Source organism: Carassius gibelio, chromosome A17, assembly GCF_023724105.1.
Source record: "Carassius gibelio isolate Cgi1373 ecotype wild population from Czech Republic chromosome A17, carGib1.2-hapl.c, whole genome shotgun sequence".
NCBI lineage: Eukaryota > Metazoa > Chordata > Actinopteri > Cypriniformes > Cyprinidae > Carassius > Carassius gibelio.
In genome coordinates, this window is record NC_068387.1 from 19,309,157 (window position 1) to 19,332,059 (window position 22,903).

General features: G+C 36.9%; 1 protein-coding gene across 1 annotated transcript; it reads left to right on the forward strand.

The window, feature by feature from the left end:
• The first annotated feature begins 9,667 nt into the window (after window positions 1–9,667).
• Window positions 9,668–14,363, forward strand: LOC127933478 (homeobox protein goosecoid-like). The gene is made up of 3 exons (XM_052530509.1): window positions 9,668–10,133; window positions 10,586–10,845; window positions 11,576–14,363. The coding sequence occupies exons 1-3, from the start codon at window positions 9,818–9,820 to the stop codon at window positions 11,723–11,725; spliced, it is 726 nt and encodes a 241-aa protein (XP_052386469.1). The 5' UTR covers window positions 9,668–9,817; the 3' UTR covers window positions 11,726–14,363.
• Window positions 14,364–22,903: the final 8,540 nt, after the last annotated feature.

Here is a 22,903-nt window from a genome sequence, read left to right on the forward strand (position 1 = left end):
ACTTGTGGGGTGATATCAAAAATGCTGTTTCTGAAGCAAAACCAAGAAATGTGAATGAATTGTGGAATGCTGTTGAAGAATCATGGAGTGGAATAACAGCTGAGAGGTGCCACAAGTTGGTTGACTCCATGCCACACAGATGTCAAGCAGTTTTAAAAAACTGTGGTCATACAACTAAATATTAGTTTAGTGATTCACAGGATTGCTAAATCCCAGAAAAAAAAAATGTTTGTACAAAATAGTTTTGAGTTTGTACAGTCAAAGGTAGACACTGCTATTTTTTTGAACACACCCCTTTCAACTAATTGCCCAATTGCACAGCCTTAAGAGCGTGCATATCATGAATGCTGGGTCTTGTTTGTTTTCTGACAATCTACTGAACCTACTGGTAACTTGTTTGCCACGTAGCAATAAAAAAATATACTAAAAACCTTGATTATTCTGGTTAGTCACATTGTACTGCTATTATTTTGAACAATACTGTATGTGTGTGTGTGTAAATGAGTTCTTATAAATTGATTTCATACTTATATGCACAAATTTAGTTGTGTCATTTAATATATACACATTTAAGTCTAAATTTGGGCTCTACAAAAGGAGTGCCGTTTTCTTGAGCTCCAGAAATAAGTTCACCCCATTGTAATTGAGGACAACGTCTACGTGGTGGGCCTTTGTTGGTCCAGAACACAAAGAATGCCTGATTGCTGCTCTAAAACCAAGAAATCTGCCTCAGCAAGCATCTCAGCAGCCAAATGAAAGGAAGAACATTACTACAGAGGGCATGTCAAAAACCAGTCCATATTGTAAGTGATCTTAATCCTCCGATCTAACCACTTGTATTCCCTTTTTTCCCTTGAAATGATTCCAGTCGCTCTTTGGCAGGGGAGAACCACAACCCAAGTGTGGTGTGAAGAAGATTTCCAGATCTGTGCAACTGGAATAAAAGGAGGGGTCGAGGGGGACCACCCGTAAGGATCAGATAAGAGCATGGTAAGCCTGGCCCGAATCAGTTTGGCATCGGAAATTACACTGGTGTTTGCACGGGGGGAAAACATTCCCCTCCGCACTCCGCATATAACCACACGATTCTCCGTAATAGATTTCAGGAGGCTTTTTTGCCTGCGTCGGTGGTTGTTTATTATTGTTCCAAATGATAGAGTGCAGAGCTGGAGGGAGGAGGAGGGGGGCACTGAAAACAATCATCGTCAAACTCGAGTATGCTAACTGTCACTCTAGAGAAAGGCTTTTGGAACGGCTGGTGAGAAGGAAAGATTTATGGTGTCTTAAAAGACACGCTTTGAAAAGCAATGGTCTCAGTTTATGGATTGAAAACACTTTTGTAGAACAGGCCACGCTCTTTCAGGACACGGTCTGCAAATGAAAGTGTGAATACAGGTGAGGGCTCGCTGGTGACTCGCCTATGCAAGCACTTAAACTGATGCTGACAGACAGTATGCCGAAGTGAGTTTGTCTGCACGCTAACGGCTTAGCCTTTGTAGCGCTGCAGAATAGAGAGGAAAAGTAAAAAAAATGAGACCAAATTAGCTTAAAAGTTAAACATGTTTGTCTTCTGGACCACTCTATTGTTAGAACAACTAGAAAAGCTGCAGATTAGTGGGGTCTGATGGGTTTCATTCAGAACCGCAGCCTATTGTGCAAACCAAAGGACAGTGAGTCTGGAGATCAGTATAAGAGTATTGTTCTCTCCAGCCGAGCTGAATCTGCAACTCGCCCACCCACTGCAAGAGATTTGTGATTGTGCTTCTGCTATTCAGTTTTACTTTTTAAGTGCTGTCCACTTGACATGTGAGAATTAATTGAAGAACGAAATAAAACTGATAAGACTGCGGAAAAAAAATTAAATCTGATATAACTGGGAAAATTAATAGCAGGTAAAGCCTGAGGTTATCCATGGAAAAGTAAAATAACTGATTATTTCCTATTATGACAGTAACTCATACTGAATTCAGTAACTGCCGGTCATTTTGTCTGGATGGCGTGCAATCCGAGATGCTGACTGCAGGAACAACTGAATGTTTTTTTCAACTAGTATCATTCATTGCCCTGAAAGTACATGAGGTCTCTTTAGCTAGATGGTGAAACACTATACAAATTCTCCATCCACAAACAGGCCTAGTGGCTACATTTCACTGTTGATTTAATAGGAATAATACAGGATTGATTTTGGGATATTTCATTAATATTCCTTGACTTTCACTTGAGAGGAAATTAAACCAAATGGAGTTCAAATCTCAACTCCACCAGTGTGCTCAAGGCTGCCAATGTACATTCCCCCTTTGGCAAGGTACATCTCAATTAGATACACAAATTCCTTGCTGATCATCATTTCACTGCACTGGGTAAGGGTTTTTAACCCTGCATAAAAACTGTAACGCTGTGTTACAAGTAAACTGATAGCTCGAAATAAGCCAGTTAACCCTTCCTTATGCACCAGCCCCTTAATTACTGTTGTAAACTCAAACCAGCTTTGAAGAGCTTCCCATATGACTGGGATACTTACATAAACAGCATGATTTTCAGTAAAGATAATACTGAAATAGTAGTAAAAAAAAAATTGTATATGATTCTTACCTGAATTGAAATAATTATTTTATATTGTAAAGCACTTTTATGCTGCTTTTTAATGTGTATTAACGTTTTTTTATGTTTTTTTTTTTTTTGATAATTCCCACTTATGATAAGTATACAATCACAGGGCATGCAGGGTAAAAGCTAGTGTGGGAACATCCCAGGCGGCTGAAGTTGCTAATGTAGAACTGACCAATAACTTTTAATAAAGTGGGGTTTGGCAAAGAGTCAATTCAGATAAACATCAATATTCTTTTTGTACTCGCTTACAAGTCAAGATACTAAATATCATCCAAATTTACTCTCTTAAAGACTAAAATACACACACACACACACACACACACACACACACACACACACACACACACACACACATATATATATATATATATATATATATATATATATATATATAAGTTAAAATATTTTAGATAACTAAACACCAAAATTATTATAAATGTGTCAGATTCCAATTTCAATCAAATTTTCTCTTGCTCTGTGGATTGAAAGGGAAAGCTATGCCATGTCCTGGCTGCATCTGCTCAAACAGCGCTTTAAACATTGCTGCACCACAAAAGAACTAAAATAAACATTGTTCTGATTTAATCAGTTTTCGATAAAATCAAAATCACCGCAGAGTCAGTAACAACATTCTGAAGAAACCCTAATGCAATATATTGCGCTGGGGTTGACTAAAGGTTATTAGCCTGTATCTTTAACCTGCACCGTGCAATTGAATAACGACCGGTTTAAATCTCCATGTCACTGACCGGGCAGATCCGACGACCCTTTCAACAAACGGAGCAAAAAAAAAAAAACCTGCTCAGAGGATAAACATTCAGTTCACTAAATGGAAATGTGGGAAATGACCGTGGCGAGGAAGGAGTAAATAAATTCAACAACGCTCCTCCGGGGCAAAACGCTGACGGTTTGAGGGCCGAGTTAATATGTATTTCCAATGATTATTGAATTATGTTTATGACACATTTCCTGAGCCTATACAACGCATTAGTGAAGCCATTAGTAAATTCGTCCGCTGCGCGCTCCAGTTACGACTAATGAGGGTAATTATTACAAAGCTTAACTGTAATACTGTATTTGATTCTCAGGCTCCTGAATAACCTGCGCGCTGGCACGACGCGTCTCGCGCGCTAACAAAAGGCGCGTTGAGTCCCGGAGAGCGCGCGCTTTGCGCCCCCAGGTCCAGAGGCCTCAATAGGGTTAATACCCCACCACATAAAGACGGGATTAGGGCCTAGCTTACACAACAAGGAGGAAGAAAATTGAATGTTTGGGAGAAAATATGCGGCTAATTCCATTCTGTCATCGGTAGATATTAAAGATTATTACCTGGCACGTTTACCTTTTTGTTAATCACAATGGCAGCACTGTGTAATTCGCCCCTCACTTCCAAAGCCAAATGAAACAGAGCCACTCTTGTGCAAGGTATGGTAATTTATAGCCTCACAAATGACTGTCGTTATCTTAACATTTTACAAGACTGCTCAGATATATTTAGATGATACCACTCAAAAGACATTTTTATAAAGCATACTAGGCTACATGTAGACAATGTTTTAGTGACAATACACAAATCAAAGAGGATCTGGAGAAGTAATTTGGTTATGTAAACCTGTGCAAAGGATTTACAGTCATTTACAGAAAATAATTACAATTAAAAGGGGACAAAAGGGAGGAATGACAAACAAATCTACTCTGGTAGTACCAGCCAGGGCAGGGTCTTTGGCACCTGTAATGGATTAATGGAGACCACCACCAGTAGCAGGCTGGGGTAAAGCTCTGAGATTGAGTTTCTACTCTTAAATTGCAGTCGTCGGTCCAGGTGCTCTCCCATAATCCCTCCCAGATCCACACAATATGGTTCTGTTTTACTGCCTCTCTTCTTATCCCTCATCATCCGGAAGTAGAAACAATGTGATTTGTTTTTATTAAGGAAGCCTTGATTTGTATGGACTGTGTATTTGTAATTTAGCAGTATTGCAAAGGCTTTCCATTATTCAGATATTTTGGCTGTCAATCATCTATCCTCCTTTTGTTCATAAAGCATGAAAATATGTTTTACTTGAAATTATGCGTTCACGGAAGAAAAGGTGTTAGCCGTGTCCTTTGCACACCTGTGCCCTCTAATGGTAAGCATTTCAGAGACGCCTCTTTGTTGCTGTCCATGGTATTGTCCAGCCTTTTAGAGTCATACCAATGTCACCAACACGTAAGAAAAGTCTTATTTTTTAAAAACAGCAAAACCTGCTAAAGCAAGTCTCAACTCAAACTGCAAGTACCATCCCGTAGAGCAGGAGTAAATACACACCTAGAGGCTTTAACATGTCAGGAAATCAGGAGAAATTCAAAGAAATTAAAGTGTCACGGGACATTAAGAAGCCTGAGTTAAAATATTAATATGCTGCATTCAATTCATTTCTGTCATTTGCTGGTCTGATATTTTGATGGACTGATTCTAGGTTCCTTTATGATTCTGTCATGTCCTTCAGCACCCATTTGAAATTTTTGTGATTCCTGCATGGGTAAAGTAGCTCTTCACAATGGCTCTCTGACAGGAGAGAGAGGACAGAGAGGGATGTTTGATTCTAAGATGTGTAAATGTGTCCCTGATTCTTCTCATCTTAATTCTCGGTTAGATATCAGGCCGCTGAATACGATCCTGTCTCAGAGAGTGGTACAGGCAAAGCACCAGCTGCTTTTAATCAGTAATTACTGAGACTGCTTGATAGTTTCACACTAGAAATAATGACTAATAAGGCCGCATATAGTTAGAAGTTCTTTTATGATGCACAATGACAGGTTCTCTGCATAAATTCTTTTGAAAATGTTATACATTTCATATATATGAAAGCACTGCTATATTGTTTCAGTGTCATAAAAAATCTAGTTGAAAATATTTAAAGTATTTGTAATAAAAAATATCATAAGCAATAGTAAACATACTAAAAGTTTTAGAGTGAACTATAAAGAGTGTTTTCTGATCTTTGTGACAGGCTTTTTGTTAAAATGGCTCTGTATATGGCTCTGGTCAACTGTCAGAGGCTCAAGGCGGCTGTTGAACTGTTGCGCCTGTAGATGCCTGTGTTTCAGCACTGTAGAACTCAGCTCAGGGGGTCCTACAAAAGACACACTGTAAAACAGGCACTTGCCATATGACAGCCATGACATGAACAATAAATATGGATTTCTCGTCGGCACCAGTATGGAATGAAAGATTAAATGCAAAGAACTCTTTTAATCCAGTGCCAGGTTCCATTTCCCCACTATGTCCCTGCTGAAATACACAGGAAATAAACACACACACATACACACTTCTGTCTGGCACTGTTTGTTGCTCTGCCTCTCTACTCCAAATTCAGGACACACACGCACACATGGGTTTTTTGTGGAGGTCCATATATATCTCTCTGTCTAACTTGACATTCATTCATCCACAGATATTTTCTCTCTGAGACATGATGACATGTAAAAAGTGAAATGGAGAATTGTGCTTGAGGCGATCTGGAGGTTCTGACAGCCTGTCTCACTATGAGGTTTGTTTATGCTAGTTAAAATGTGGTTATATTACAAAGTCCCTTTTGATTTGCTGCATTATGATAGATTTTAGAGATCAAGGCTCTGAAATATATGTTGTGCCGTGAAGATGCCCATGTGCGGATCCTCTATTCAAGAGGCCTGTCTAGGCCTGTCTGCAGAGCCACCATTTACTGCCTGTGATTGATGTCAGCTATTCAGCATGTAAGTGGTGGCTTCACACCTCTTTCGGGGCTTTTAATTTCAAATGGCCATCTCATTTTTTTCAATTCTTTTTACTAGCTCCTTTCAGTGCTTCTTTAAAGTTCAGATAGATGTACAAAAGAGGAAATAATAATGCTAGGTGCCTTTTTAGAATGACAGAGTGCATGCTATAGAGAGAGCAGAGCTGAAAATCCAAGTATCTTTTCATTGGCCATATGGTAAAGTGTTTTCATACCTAATGGCTAAGGGTGCTTGCATATATATATGTGTGTGTGTGTGTGTGCGTGTGTGTGTGTGTGTATTCTATAGGTGTAAATATGCATCTTTTCTTAGTCGGCTTCTAACAGAGATAAAATAATTTCCGCATAGTTTAAGTTTTACGCAACTTGTTCCCGTTTTAATCATGCGATAAACATTTAATTACTGAAACAAAAGGCAGCTATTGAAAAGGAATCGTCGCTCTTATAAGGCAAACTCCCACTTGTTAACGGCACTGCCTTTGCGCATTTATTCTTGGGATAACTTCTGACCATTGATAGGCCGTGATTTAAATAGCCTCTAATTGTTCAATTTGCGTCTCTTACATTTTTTTTAAACATATAGCGAGTCCAAAACGGTGGTTCTCATCCTTTTATCCCCCCCCCCCCCCCCCCCCCATTAGCTACTGTATTCCATGTCCGCTTCTAGGCGAATATGTGTTTTCCTCGTTCTTCTGCTGTATAATAAAGCTGTTTTTTAAACGTTTTTCTTTACAGAAATAGGAGTGTCAAAAGATCAATTCACGTTATTCCTATATTTAAAACGTTACATTAGAAAATTAAAAATGGGACAGCTGAAGGGACAATTAACTAAATTAGAAATAGGCCTATGTTTGGATGTTGCATTTAGTAATTTAGTTTTAAGAGATTTTTAATGTTTAAAAGGCGTCACATGACAACTTGTACATATAACAAATTTAAATCATATAACTAATATTACAATTAAGAGGCCTAATATAATAATAATAATAATAAAAAATGAAATCAAATATAAGGATCATTAAAAGTTTACTGAGGCCCCCTAGTGGGTCCTGGGCCCCTGAATCACTGGTCAGTCATGAGCGAATATAACCGGTTTTACTAATGCACATACATTTGGTCAGTCATTGTAATCTAAATGTTTATTACTACCTAGTGTAGCAATTCCATGATTTTTTTTTTTTTATTAGCTATTTTATTATTATTATTTTTTTATACAGAGTAAACACAATATGACTGTTAGCTATTATAGTTTAGAAATAATCGATTGTGCCACGGCTTCACTGCCTGGATATCCTCTGGATTTCCAATAAACATTCAAACATTACAAATGTGCGATATTGGTGTTAAATTGAATGGCCAATGTCACCAAGCAGAATCTTCCTTCATGCAAATTTCATTTGATCAAGGAATGTAATGCCAATAAGTATGTTTAGAGCTGGAGAATGGGGCCGCTAACTGGTCGTTATCTTATCACAGCGAGGGTAATATGTCCATTGAGCGCGTGCTTATTGGAGGTGTTGTAAATTAACACGCGCGATTTCCTCCCTACCGGCAATCTGCTCGTTATGGAGTAAACACGCTAATCTGCAACACTATCTCCCGCGGACAGAGCGCGACAGTCGTGTCAGACCGACCGTTCTGCAAATTACACGCGCTATTAACCAATTTAAGATATAGTCCATGATAATGCAGCGGAATCTGTGGACATCAATTCAGTGGTTTTGCACCATGCTATTTAGTGGCTAATTTAAAAAATAAATAAACAGAATATATATATATATATATATATATATATATATATATATATATATATATATATATATATATATATATATATATATATATGTGTGTGTGTGTGTGTGTGTGTGTGTGTGTGTGTGTGTATGTGTGTGTGTGTGTGTGTGTGTGTGTGTGTGTGATGCACGTTTAGTGAAGGAATATTTTGTTTCGATGTCTGTAATTAATTAATTAATTATCGATGTATGTAATTAATTATGTGTCTCAAACTTTGATATAACATCGTTATATTTATCTGCTACAAATAGATGTAGTTCAGAAACCGTATCAATAAACTGTGTAAATTAATTTCAAGTACATATATATATATATATATATATATATATATATATATATATATATATATATATATATATATATATATATATATATATATATATATATATACACACACACACACACGGACATTTAATGTGTTGTGCTTTTTATTGAGGTAATCAAATTGACGCTTTAAGTTATGCCAAAAACATTTAGACTCACAAGAACTTAGAAGAAACAACAAATTAAATAAAGTATTTGACTATATAATAACACTGTGTCGACAGTGTGTGAAAGTCATTTGCCCTTGTCAAATATAGCTTGTACCATTTTGTGCAATTTTGCATATATTTGTATATATTAGTCCAGTAAATACACTGGAAAGTGTTACACGTTCCGCTCATACATGCTAACTTAGTTTTTATAATTGTAAATAGATAAAAAGTTTTGTTGGATGTTGTGAATTATTCAGATGATACCTATCATTTAACATCTTCTAAAATGATCGCATTTCCAATTATAAACGACAATAGACAAATTATATTTTATCTCGAAAGTGTTTTCTGCTGCAAATAATTTATATTTCCACGCAGATACTTGTGGAACTACTTCTGTCACCTCAGGAGGTCGGTGGACAAATTTCACCCCGTAAATAATTTATAATCGGCTACAAATTGGTTCAGCTGACTCAGTGTTACAACACCTCCAGTTTTTACAGATTGGAAAAGAAATTGTTCGATAGGAGTGCCTGGTGATTTGAGGGCGAGCTGTCTAAAAATCTAAATAAAAACGAAGCTCACCTGCATGAACTCTGAGTTTGGAGAAGTGATGAAGTCGTTCCTCTAATCATCACAGACCTATTTTACGCGTAAAATATTTTACATCTGTATTATAGCCTATACGTAAAAAAAACACATTTTCTTTTTAAAAAGAGGAAATAAAAATAAGACATTAATTTACAACCAAATATTAGTGTCTTTGTTGACCGAAATAATCTGATTGACTCACGCGGGCAGGTCTTTAAACATGCAGGCAGGAACTAAATTATTTGTTTCAAAAGTCAGCAAATAACTTAATCAAATTAAATCTCAATACACAGATCGGTGATTTTCACGCCATTGTGTGCTAACCTTAAGCCCAGCCAATCTCTTATTGGAGAAGTCATTCACAAATCCTTCAATGACGTCAGCGGGGTATAAAAGTGAGCAGGAGGTTCAACTCGGACACAAACGAGTCACTGAATCTGTTGCGCTCGGTCACTCTTTCCAAAGGAGAAAAACACACTGAGAATTCGCTTTTTTTGGCTACTATGAGGGAATCCTGTGCTCTTTAAAAGGACTATAAGAATATTAAAGTACTGTTGGCACTAAATCTCAAATATCGTTTCGCTTGTGATGCCCGCTGGGATGTTTAGTATCGACAGCATCTTGGCAGGGAGACCCAGCTGCAAGGACTCGGTTCTGCTCCATCGGAATGCTCCGGTTGTGTTCTCCAACTTGACGGAATCCTTGTACACAGCAGCCGGCGATTTTAACGGACTGTATTCACACACCGGACCTCCAGCTCCTAACTTACAGTCGGTAAATGGAACCAGGATAGGCTACAACAACTACTACTATGGACAACTTCATGTCCAGGGGCCGACTGGACCCGCTTGCTGTGGCGCAATACCAACTCTCGGCTCGCAACAGTACCCGTGTATTCCTACAGGTAGCCTATGTTACTTTTATTTTATTACTTTTATTTGTGTGGTGCGTATATGTACATTTTAAAATGTTGTTTATTGCAGCGAATTTTTCTGTATTCTGTTAATGCACTTCATGTTGAAATTCACTCCTCTTTATTTTGGATATCATCTTAAAAATAAAAGTTCCATTTTCCATAAAAAAAAAAAAAAGAATTATTGTCTGATGCAATTTTTAAGAATTATATATATTAGAAAACAACAAACGAACCTATAATGTTACATTTAGTCTCCACAAAAATTTAAATAAATACCAATACCATAGGCTACACCCCAAAATGGTTCTTGATAAAGAGGAGGACTTTTTGAACAACTTAAGAACTGTTTATTTATTTATTTATTTATTTATTTTTAAGACCATTGCGTTTGAAATATTATATTTATGCAGTGTGCTCAAATACATTGATTTGATTTTCAGGCTACGACAGCACCGGTTCAGTACTTATTTCTCCAGTCCCACATCAGATGATGTCGTACATGAACGTGGGCACCTTGTCCAGAACCGAACTACAGCTCCTCAACCAGTTACACTGTCGGCGCAAGAGACGACACCGAACCATTTTCACCGACGAGCAACTGGAGGCACTGGAGAACCTTTTTCAAGAAACCAAATACCCTGATGTTGGCACGCGAGAGCAACTGGCACGAAAGGTGCACCTACGCGAAGAGAAAGTAGAGGTGAGTGAAATCACTATTTTACACTTACAAAAGTATGGACTCAGTTCCTCTATATATATATATATATATATATATATATATATATATATATATATATATATATATATATATATATATACACTTATCCACTACGCGTAGGCATAGGCTACTTAACCTATAATTTTTTTTGAATGCCTGTAATTTCACAAGTCATTTATCGAAAGCCACACAGTAGCCTAAATACAGATATTATTCTATAAAGACAGAGTACACTGTTAAAAACAATAAATCCAATACAATTTTAATTGGAGCATTTCTTTTTTAATACGTTGACTTTGCGTAATAGTAGAATAGATACACCAAAAACGTTTTAGCAACTGCAAAATTTACATTTAACCTTAGTCAGCATAGGCTTAATAGACGTTGTTTTCGCTTGGAGGTAATAGCAACAGCTCGGATTCTATTAAATCAGTGTTAGCACTGTCATTATCACTTCATTCTAGATGTAGGCTACACATTACAAAATCGTTTAGTGTGTTGTCTGTAACGTAGCGCTGTTTAATATTTGACGACTACAGATCACGGTGGCGTACAATTTGAGCTACTTGAGACGAAACTCAACTGAAAATTAGGCCTACTAAAGAAAAAAAAAAAGAATTAGCACACTGCATAAACCCTACTCGCCTTGTTATTATTACTATTATTAATATATATTATGAAATTAAGCATTTTATTATGTTTCTTCGCTTAGGTTTGGTTCAAAAACAGACGAGCAAAATGGAGAAGACAGAAAAGGTCGTCATCAGAGGAATCAGAAAACTCACAGAAATGGAACAAAACCACGAAAACAACCACAGAGAAAATCGAGGAGGGCAAAAGTGACGTGGATTCTGACAGCTGATAGACAGATCAGGAGACGGGGAAATCTTGCACAAATATGAGTCGGACTTTATGTACATATTGTAAAGTGGCATGTGAGTAGGAGTGTAAATGTGTTGTCATGCTGTTGCACAGATGTATAGTAAATGTTACCTTTAACAATTATATTGTTATTTATATTAATTTAAATTTACACAGACAAAACAAGGTGGATTCTGGCCATAGTAATATTATCTGATATATACTGAAACCTATTTTTAATTTTTATTTTTTAAGTCTTGTCATAAGATATACCTAAATAAGATCTTTTGGAATGGACTGTAACTAAAGAGAATTATACAATGGCAGGACGATTAATTTGGACATTGATAAAATCAACGTTTAATGTCGCTTGAAAAAAAAAAAAAAAAAACAAGCAAATATTAAAGTAATATCTGAAAATGTTTGATTTTTCGTCTTTATTTAAAATGTTGCATATATTCTGCACTTAAATTAATTTAGTCCTTTTAGGATTTGATGATTATCAGCATTTTTGAACCGAGGAAATTTGTAATTTAGGTGTTATAATTTACCGTGAATACATTTTCATTAAATGTAGAGATCCCATAATTTGTGAACTCGAGAATTCTCTCTTTATTCTATATTACCCCGCTGTAATTTGGCACTAGCCTAGGTAAATAATAAATAACACACTGATTGGGAACAAGTTTATTAGAAAATGTCCTTTCACATGACAGGATGTCTCATTTTTTTATCTCTAGATAAGTTCAAAATCCAAATCATTACGCCAGATAAATAGCCTTAATGGATTGTTATATTTCTACAATTAGGCCACATAAAGCCATGCTGATCTAATAACCACTACAGGAAAGACACGAAGTAGTTTCCTTGTGCAAAGCACGAAATCAAACTGTTCTTTTTAAATGAACCAAACAGAACTACTTTTTTATTTTAAGAATTTCCCTCTTGGATATTTATATTACATAAATAATTCACACGATAAAAAAAAAAAAGTTGTAAAGTGACATTTATTCGCGACACAACTGAGAAAAAGAAAGAAATAGCCTACATACACATAGGCATAGCCAATATCCTCTATAGTCAGTTATTGTCCCTGGTGTTCAACGATGAGTATTATCCCATAATAAACTGTTGTGATTTAAATGAATGAATTAAGCTAGCATAATAGTTTGTTTTATATTTAAAATATGGATGATTAAAAAATAAATTTGTTTCACGCCAAACAACAACAACAAAAAAAATGTTTACGATAGCCTAATAGATGATTTTTAGGCAAGTTTTGACGAACAAGTGGCGGCATTAGGTTCCATTATTTTACCGAAATGTCTCTCGCTTCTGTCCAATGGCACTTGCTTTTTACATTTCTATGTCGAGATAACATTCAAATCAACCAATAATGTTCAAAATGTTGTCATTGCCTTTTTATGTTTTCATAATAATAATAATAATAATAATAATAATATGTTATTATTATTTTATTACTATTAAAATGTATTTTTCTGCCCCAAAACAAGCTAACGATTTCCAGAAGTCAAAATTCATTAACCAAACAAGCATTTCAGTTTCTTTGCTCTCTCATGCTAATGGTCCATAACATTTATCCACATGAGGGTGCGCAAGAGGAATTATATGAAAACTACAAATGTAGAAGTGTGTGTTTTCCTGTGTGTGAGGAATGGACAAGGATAATGCATACATATATAAATTAATAATCACAGCTTAGTCTCTTTTAAAGGTATAAGCTACTTAAATATATTTTGTGGGGCTGGAAACATGCCAGTGTCTTGCCTGTAAGAGCAGTCTTTTTTGGTTATATTGAAAATGTTCTCTTGATGAAATGCAGATCTTGAGCCTTGAAGAGCAACAGTGTGAGCTGAAGATTTATTTGTGTTTATGCGCTTATCCTCATTTGGGCTATTTATCCTCGAAAATAAACAGCCATACCCAGTCTGTGAGTATATTGACTCAGGACAGCATGTTTTTCCATACATGAAGTTAGATGCTTTTTACTAAAAACTCCAGCCATGGAAGACATTGGTGGTTTCTTAACAATTTGTTATTCCTTCACAGTAAATAGTTAGTGTGTATAGTTAGTGATTTTAAAATTACAGTCCACCTCTCTGTATACCTTGAGTCTTCAGTTTTCCCCCCTCTCTCTCTATTTTTTAAACAGCACACCATTCTAAAACCACACTGAAAAAATAATACTATTAAACGTCTTCGGTGACTTTTTAAACACAGATTAAAGTAGGGTAGTCCATGTACTTAAATATTTGGCAATAAAACAAACCAAGAAACAAAGCATGTTGCACTAATAATCCTTCACATGTCTAGTGTGATTTATAAAGTGTTTCTTCACTGAGTGCCAGTGAGATATACAAAGCAGTCCATTAATCTCTGCTTTTCATAAGGCTGTAATTTAGTACAAAAATGTAATACACACTTTGTTTTTTTTTTGTTTTTTTCAAATCATTATTTCTTTGACCTTTTTATGCATAGTTCCCGGCTCTTGGAAAAACATAGCTGGAGTCCAAGAAAAATTAAAGCAGTGAGTAAAGTCCAGAAGCAGATAAATCTTTAGCGCTGTGCTTGTTTTCTTAGAAATGCAGCATATTTTCAGGTGTACATTTTCCGTACATAATCACAATCGTTATGCTTTCTTGATCTAATAAATGGTGATGACTTCATTGAGAAAATGGCTGATGTTCTCAATTTATTTTTCTGTATAAATGTAGGTATTAACTGTATTAGGCTGCGTGCTCTGACTTACCTTTTTTTCCCCCTGCGAGATTAGACCACATGAGTGACAGCTTTGGGTGGATTCCCCCTTCTAAAGATAGAAATGGGTGTTGGCCATCTGTGGTACATTTCGAGAAACATATAAAATGGCCTCCTAACGCAGGAAGGAACTCTGAATGACAGAAAGACAAATAATACTTTTTTTTTTTTTACCATCATAAACATTTTCCTGTATCATTACCATATTTCAGTGGGATGGCATGTGGTTTGTCCTCTGCAAAACCCTTTTTGGGCCTACAATGCGACATCATGATTTCAAAATTACAAGTTAAAGAAACAAGCACACTTTGTGTGTATTTTTTATATAGTAAGCTTAGCACCTGAATAGGCTTTAGCGATATCTGCCCTTCATTCTGTGGGTAATTACTAGCCCTGTCACCACTTTCATTCCAGCACACTAGCTACCAACTGCGTTCGGTTAGCGTCCCTCCTGACCAAAACCACACAGCCACTGAAAAGCAAGGGGGACCACAGGTCAGGACCGCCAACTAGCAGCACACACTTATCTCTCTGAGGTAAATAAGGTAATTGTACACTTAAGCCAATTTTTTTTTTTTTTTCAGTTTTACAGAGATCAGATCACATCTTTATGTTCTTGGGGCCCTTAAGGTTCAGCTCTTTAGAGAAGGCATGATGTTTTCCCCAACGCATCCTGCCAAAGCAAACAACACGAGCAATATGAATGAGCTGTATCTATGGAGAATGTATGCATATGTGTGTGTACTTTCACTTGTACAGTCGTGCACTGGGGAACCGTGCTCGTTTGCTTGGAAATCAGGAAGGGCCCATCATATGGCACTGCCCTGGTTTCAGTGCTGATTAGCGGTGCGTGCTAACCTCAGTCCTCCAGCAGGGTTTGCCTCTGGTGTGGGGTGAACAGGGCAGCCTCTTGTGGGTTAGTGAGAGGAGGAGTGCACACTTTTGACCCGCTTTGAAATTTTGGCACTGTTTCAAAACGGCCCCTGGGGAATGGCAGGAGTGCAAGTCCACACTGAACAGGCATAGAGCAGGTTCGCAGCACACTGGGAACACTCGGCCTAAGACACTCTCCAGATAGTTTAAGACCTTTAATGCACTTGCAAGGACGCTCAGATTAGCATGAGTGTTATTCCGCAAACTTCAGGGCACCTCACTCCCTCAAAAGCACGCCACAAATCACAGGCTGTTGCTGAGACCCAACAGCGAAGTCGTTGTTTTGTGACCTCATAACGCGCCTTTTGCCTTCCAGTTGGTGAGAGCTGAAAGTAAATAAAACAATGTGGGGATTAATGGCGGAATGACTGAAGCGCTCTGCTCGTCCATGACAGGGGAAATCACAGGCGTTTACAACAGATAAATCAGAATTATTTGCTGTATCAACAACAAAGGCAGCTTGGATTCTGGATGATAGATCATAACTGAAAATTACTGGCTAAGCTTGGGCTTAAAATGTCATTTTCAGTGACGTGACAAAATAAAATAAGGCAAAACTAAACATGCTGTTTGGGATATTAAATCATTAAAGAGGTCTGTCCCAGTACAGTATAAACATATTGAACACGTCAAGGACAAATGATTGAAGAAATTATTTCTTAAAGTCGTTCTCTCTGGCCAGAAAATTACATAGCGCATATCATTTTACATCTGAAATGAATGGCCGTTTCAGAGGACAATTCCTGTATATAATAAAACATAAGAATATGTGCCTTGAATACAAGGGATGTATAATTTTCTATCTTTAGTTTTCAAACCGCAAGGAATTTAAACAAGTATATCAAGAACTGTTTGAAATAACATGAGGAAACATGAATTTAGCAGAAAACCCAAAGGCACAATGATGTACGACACTCTGATAGATGAAGCGCAAACAAAGATTTAAAGCAAAGCATTTTCACAACAAATGAATTATCAATAAATCACAATGACAGATTTACATTACCTTGACAAATGAACTGTCCTGCGAGCGTTTGGTAACTTTTCGAGCCCCGAGTGCTTTTCCCAGAGACGGTCCTGTAACAAAAAAAAAAAAAAAAAAAAGAGGAAGAAGAAAAAAAGAAAAGCAATATGTTATCTATTAAAAGCACTCAGTTATCTAACATGCAGAGGTTATTAAAAACCAGAAGATTAGTTCCACAGTGTGCAATAAAACTTATACCTAATATAATAGATCATGAATCACTGTTTCAATATAAGAAAGCAACGATTTAGTTCAGTGGGGTAAGATTCAAAACATTCAATCAACACATCTCAAAGGCCTAGGATAATTATGAACACATTAAAACTGGACTTTTCTGATTCAACATGCTCAAGAGTCCCGAGCTGCCCTCTAGCTGCCTTTCATGTAGCCTACATGGGTGAAAAAAGAATGCATATTTAAGAACTGTAAAATAAAAAAATTAAAAATTAAAATAATCTCATGACCGTGGCCAGTCACTCGAAAGTGGAATCAGTGTAATAATATTAAATGTGTCAAAATGGATCAAAGTCATGTTCCCTTTGTTCCCATCATGCATTGGTGCATGAATTAATAAGGTTAAAGTTTTAACTGTTTTCGAGTTCTATTTGCACTGTTTTATGGTTGCTTTTTAGGTTTGGTAATTCGCTGTTTTGTGACATCAGGAGTTCATTTTTCTACTCAAAATGGCCTATAATAATTAAGTAGAAATTACTCATCAAACTCTGGCTACAAGTCAAATTTTCTTATTTCCTTTTTAGTTAAGGAGCTTTTACTTAATTCCATACTTAAATGTCACTTAAAAATTTGTACAGAAACTTGCAAATGAATAATTAAGTACATTTTACTTATTGTTTTTTTACAGTGTATTTTATTACAAAATCCAGCTGTGATGTGTTAGCTGCACAACAGCAGCTTTATTTAATAAAAAAATCATAATTTTTTAAACAAAAACTACCCAGGTATTCTGTGCACCGTAAATAGTCTATGATTAAAGAAGCCCAGTGATGATTGTCATCTGATGCCAATTATAGATACTGAATTTACAGTGAATGACTACAATGAAACAAAACACCAGGAGGTAGAGATAGTGGCCGTGCTCCCTTCCCCAAGTCCTGCTATTTTCCCCAATTAATTCCCTGACAGACGATATCCACCACGCACCGTAGTTTCCACAAAACACATCTTAGGTTAAACATGCAATCAAAGCACCAGCGCCACCAGAGAAGGATAGACCTCTTGTTTTAGCCCTACCCAGACTCCCTTCAGTCATAACAAATCTGCCCCGTGGCCGCTGATGGACAGCTGGTTTACAGCCAATGTCAGGCATTAACAGATTTGATCCGTATTCGAAAAAGGACGCCTGGGAGCAGCAGAGGAGTGGTGGGTGGCAGGCGTCTCACGCCAGGGCCTCTGCATGATTCATGGCCCAGAGAGGGTTTCCACTCACATCCACTGATTTAGTGAACTTGCTTTATTATTATTTTTTCTCTTTAGCATTAATGTATCAATAAACATTAGCATCAGTAAACATTATATGCTGTAAATAAACACACATGCACATGCAAATGCAAGGAGTGAAGCAGGAGGATATTCATTTACAGTATATAAAGGTGCGGTCACATTAATGAAATTTCACATAAAAAAAATAGTCCATGTCCATTATCCATATCCAACTTAGTCTGGTTAGATGACACATTGAGTTTTATGCACATATAAACAAAGCTGTGGGAGATAGACTTACAGTCTTTATGATGGCATGGCACGCACTGTAGGTAAGTTAAGGCCCTAGTTCTCATAATTTTCACAACTTTCAAAGTTTTCAACGTCTTATTGTTTTTTTTTATGTAGGCTAGTTTTTTTTTTTTTTTTTTTAAATCCCTCAAAGTCAAAAATAAATATGTGGCTACCATGTCTAAGGTCTATTGTCAAGAGATGTATTAAGCACTTCTGACACTCACATTCAAACCAAACAATTTCAAATGACCATCTTGAACGTGACCATGGTGGACTTCTTCATCCTCACGCAAAATACCTGAACGCGCGTATGTTGAAATCTCGCCAATTAAAAAAAATAATAATAATAATAACAAAATGTAGTTTTGTGTTTAACTACGAGTCAAAGCGAGTTGGTGCATAGTGGGTGGGATTCGATGCGGATGGCTTTACACTTCTCTGTCCTGAATTTAACACACATAATCTGAGACTCGCGCGGGCCCTGTATGAGAAGCGGGAAGCCCTCGTTAAAGAACCGGTGTGATGTTTTATGAACTATGAAATTCGCTTAAGACCCAAGGGGGAAAAAAACTGCACTAGAGTAAATATTTATCAGTGTTCAGGGCTGACTCGAGCAGGAGGGTCAGGAGAGCGGGCTGCAGGAGGAATCCGAGGGTACGAGAGAGGGAGTGCAAGAGAAACCATACACTAGCTGTTCTCAAACCGCTCTGATTACAGTCTCACTCTCTTGACCCCGCGAAGGCAACAGTGTTGGCAGCTCCCGCAAACTAATCTTCCATTGCTAAGTGAGTAATTGAATGTGAGAGTTTATGTATTTTTGTAATGAGCTGACAGTATTTTTCCACTCTCTGCCCAAAAGGTTACCCTAATCAACATGGTCACGCGGTTTCTCCAAGTTTCTCTCAGAGTGACAGCGCCGCACCAACAACATGACAAAGCGACTCCTCGCAGATGTCGGCCGTGAGAGACTCGTCTGTTCCCGTGCAGAGCGTGGACCCTTGGCATAGAATCAATGTCAGTGCACAGTATTTTTCTCGCGACAAAAATGAATAGTTTGTCTTAATTTCTGAGTGGAGCACATAGGGGGTTGTTGTTGTGTGACACCAACATAAGGCACAATGGGATTTTTTTCTGGTCTCAGAATACAATCAAATAACCAACTCATGCACTGAATATTGATAAAGCACCATAACTGTGGTGTATATTACAATTTTAAGAGATACAGCATAGATCAAAAACCGTGAAACTATAAAGGCAGTTAGAAGGGGCTTTTAAACCCTTGTATGGTGTTTGTGTTTGTAGGACCCATTTTCACTTTAAAAATGATACTAGCCTATTAATAATTTTTTAAAACTCAGACTCATTGGCCTTGGCTCATTTTCTGTGAACATGCACACACACATACTCACTCACACATTTATATTACATACAGGATGTTCTGACCTGGAGCTAGTAAAAGAGCGGAAATTTTAGGTCCTGTGTACCTTCACTCTGTTCTCCTATTGTCTGGGCCTTCTATTAGTGTGTGTGTGTGTGTGTGTGTGTGTGTGTGTGTGTGTGCGTGTGTGTGTGAGATAGAGAGAGTCTGTACAAGTGTGAGTTTAGTGTTTCTGTCCATCGTTGCCAAAAAAGGTTGTAGCTCTTTAATTCATAAATGTGATATAACAAAGTTCAAATTTCCAAATTTCCACCAGACCCATGAACAACAAAAGCAACAAAAATATGAACACCACACAAGGGTTAATTTGTCACTATGTACAAAATCTTTTTAATATATTTTTTAAGAAACATTTAAGTGCATACTCAAAATAAGCAAATGGTAGAAAATGTTTGTTTAATCAAATTTAGAACTAACTAACTAAATATTTTATGAGAACACCTGTATTCTGATTTGAGTAAAGTAACAATGAACATGTTTGATCTATAAGGTTAGAATAGGTATTTTTCACAAATTAATCTCCACTGAGATCTAAATATAAGAACATTTTTGCAAATCCTTAATAAATAATTTACTTTGTAAAAAAACGATTTATAAAGGAAAGGTATTCTGCATTTCCCCCTTTGACAAAGTAACAGTTTTGTGTTTTTAGGCCCTTAACCACAACAACATGAAAGTGTTACTCTTATTTAAAAGTTTGCACAAAACCATTGAGTTAATTATATTTAACAAAACTGGAAAATCATAAAAAAAAATTTTTTGTCACAAAACATAATATAACTTCAACAAACTTTCATGACTCATGATGCACTGGAAGCACATTTGTATGAATTTGTATTATATTATTTGTATGTGTTCATGCTTACTTTTTTGTCTTAAAATTTTTGATTTTTAGACAAATTTACCAATTCACCTAAATGTAAAATTATTTTATTTAAAGTTATTTAAAATTATGTTTTCTTATGAGATTTGGATTGATAATTTAAGGGCTCTAAGATCTGCAGCATTTAAAAAATGAACACATTTAATCATCTTACCATATTTATTTATTTATTTGAATGAATGCAACTTCATGCATCACAATTTTGCAGTGCATAGTTACAAAAAGGCAAAAGTGGCAAGTTTTCCCAATACTATATAACAGCAAACACCAGCACAGAGCTGTTGTTTGTTGTTATTTAGTGTTGTGTGTGAAAATAAAACCTAAAGTCCCTTTAGGGGGCATTTAAGCCCTGTTGTACCCTGTTGAAGGAGAGAGAGCACACATATTTCACTGACAGCAATAAGAAAGTGTATTGCTTGTGGGATTAACGGATACTTTGACGGAATCTTTGAGTGAAAACACACATTTTCTAAGCTGGATTCTGTCTTTTGCATCTGTAACTTTAGCTGACGGGTTTGTGGGAAATCAGCACAGACCATGGAGCTTTGCATTCAAAGGCTATCTGGTGCTCTCACTTTGAGCGGGCCTTTAGCCACAAATACTTCCCCTTTCATTGTTCACCGGAGGATATAGGAGCATATGGAAGATTATTTTCAGTGACATACGGAGGTGTTCCATTTAAAATGCCAAGACAATTTCATTCCGACTTTTGAGATTGTATTTTGAACCCTTCTGAACTACTTTACCCATAACAAATTCCAAACATATGACAGAAGAACTTGCATTATCCGGTGCAAGGATGGACACTAACTACTCAGTTGCACATACAGGGGATATTCATTACAGGAACCCAACGAAAAAGAAAAATATATAGGTTACTGAGTGGACACTGATATTTTTTTCCTGGATAAATGCAATCAAATGCATATTGTTGAACTGACCTTGTGTCTCGAAGCATTTCCCTGGGACTCTTTCCGTCTATCTGCAGTGCACGAATCGTCCACACATAACGATATGTAATGTAATCAAAGTCAGCACTGTGTTTTATACAACTAATCAGCCTCAAACGATCTGCAAGCGAGGGAGACGGCCTGAGTGGTGTGGTACTCATCAGCTTCAATGTATTCGTTGTTTGGATTGCTGTGTTTGTATAAACCAGATTGGTTTGCACTTAACCCTGTAATATATGCAAAACAATCCTCTAGATAGTACTCTTAAGCTTTGCCAGTTACCACTCTGGCAGCTGCAGTAAACTTGGCTGTTTAAGAAAAATAGCATGTGATAAATTATGACATGAACCAGCACACGTCACACGGGCCGGCCGGCCTTCAGCTCTGATCAACAGTCAGAGTATTAAAAATGGCACTGCAACGCACAGATGCAGGTCAAAGGGTCACGGTCTTCGGGAGACACAGAAGGACTGAGCTCTCATAAAAACATATTTAAATAAACAGAGAGAGGAGGTGTGGCGAAGGGGCTTCAGCGCCGATGATATATATTCAGTATGAAAACTCACATATACAAATGACTGGGGAGAAAAAAAAAGTGTATTAGAAATCAGATACTTCATGAGCTCTGTGGCAAGAAACAAAAACAGTTGGCCTAGAAACTTCAACGAATTACTCGCTTTGTAGTCTTGAGACACAATTGTATGTAAAACAGATGTTTTATTTATTTTGGCAGTTATACTTGAGATACCCATGACCTGTTTCTTTATTCATCAGCCGATATGCTTCATTTCGGATGGGACACTGCCCAGTCACACATTAGATAACATTAGATGGGATCTCCGTTTTGGAACAAGTAGCCCTGTGGTTTTCACAGTCCACTGACAGAGAAAGGCTGGATTCCCTTGTGGTCCCCCATATTTTCTTCACTGAAATGTAAGAAGGGGCCTGCCCAGAGAACATGCAAATTAATTCATAATCAAATCTGTCTGTTTCACAGAGTTCAGGTACACCCTCGAGCAATCTCTGTCAGCGGGCCCTCAGTAAACCAAAGGTAATCCACAGTCTTTAAACCCAAACTACCAAAACTTATTAACTGGCATTTTCATTCCATCTGAATAATGGCTGCAGCTGCAAGCAATACAAACAGTCTTAAGATATTATTCAATCACTTGTCTTAGCCATTGAGCCATTCACCAAAAGAATATATTCACAAATAGCATAATGTGTGTGTAATGTAGGCTAGTCTTAAATTGCAATGACACGTTTGTGGAGAAAAAAAAAATTGGACTGATTTGTGTTTTATGTCAATTTAATAAACCTAATACCAACTTTCAAAATGTAGTAATAGAATGCCAACTGTAATACAAAATTCAAACAACAATTTTTTTTTTTTTTTAATCTCTTAATGTGATATGATAGGTCACTAACCTAACAAAAAA

Coding starts and splice junctions, on each gene's coding strand:
- LOC127933478 (XM_052530509.1), top strand. CDS start 9,818: ATGCCCGCTGGGATGTTTAGTATCGACAGCATCTTGGCAGGGAGACCC. Junction 10,134..10,585: donor GTACCCGTGTATTCCTACAG/GTAGCCTATGTT, acceptor TTTGATTTTCAG/GCTACGACAGCACCGGTTCA. Junction 10,846..11,575: donor TACGCGAAGAGAAAGTAGAG/GTGAGTGAAATC, acceptor TTCTTCGCTTAG/GTTTGGTTCAAAAACAGACG.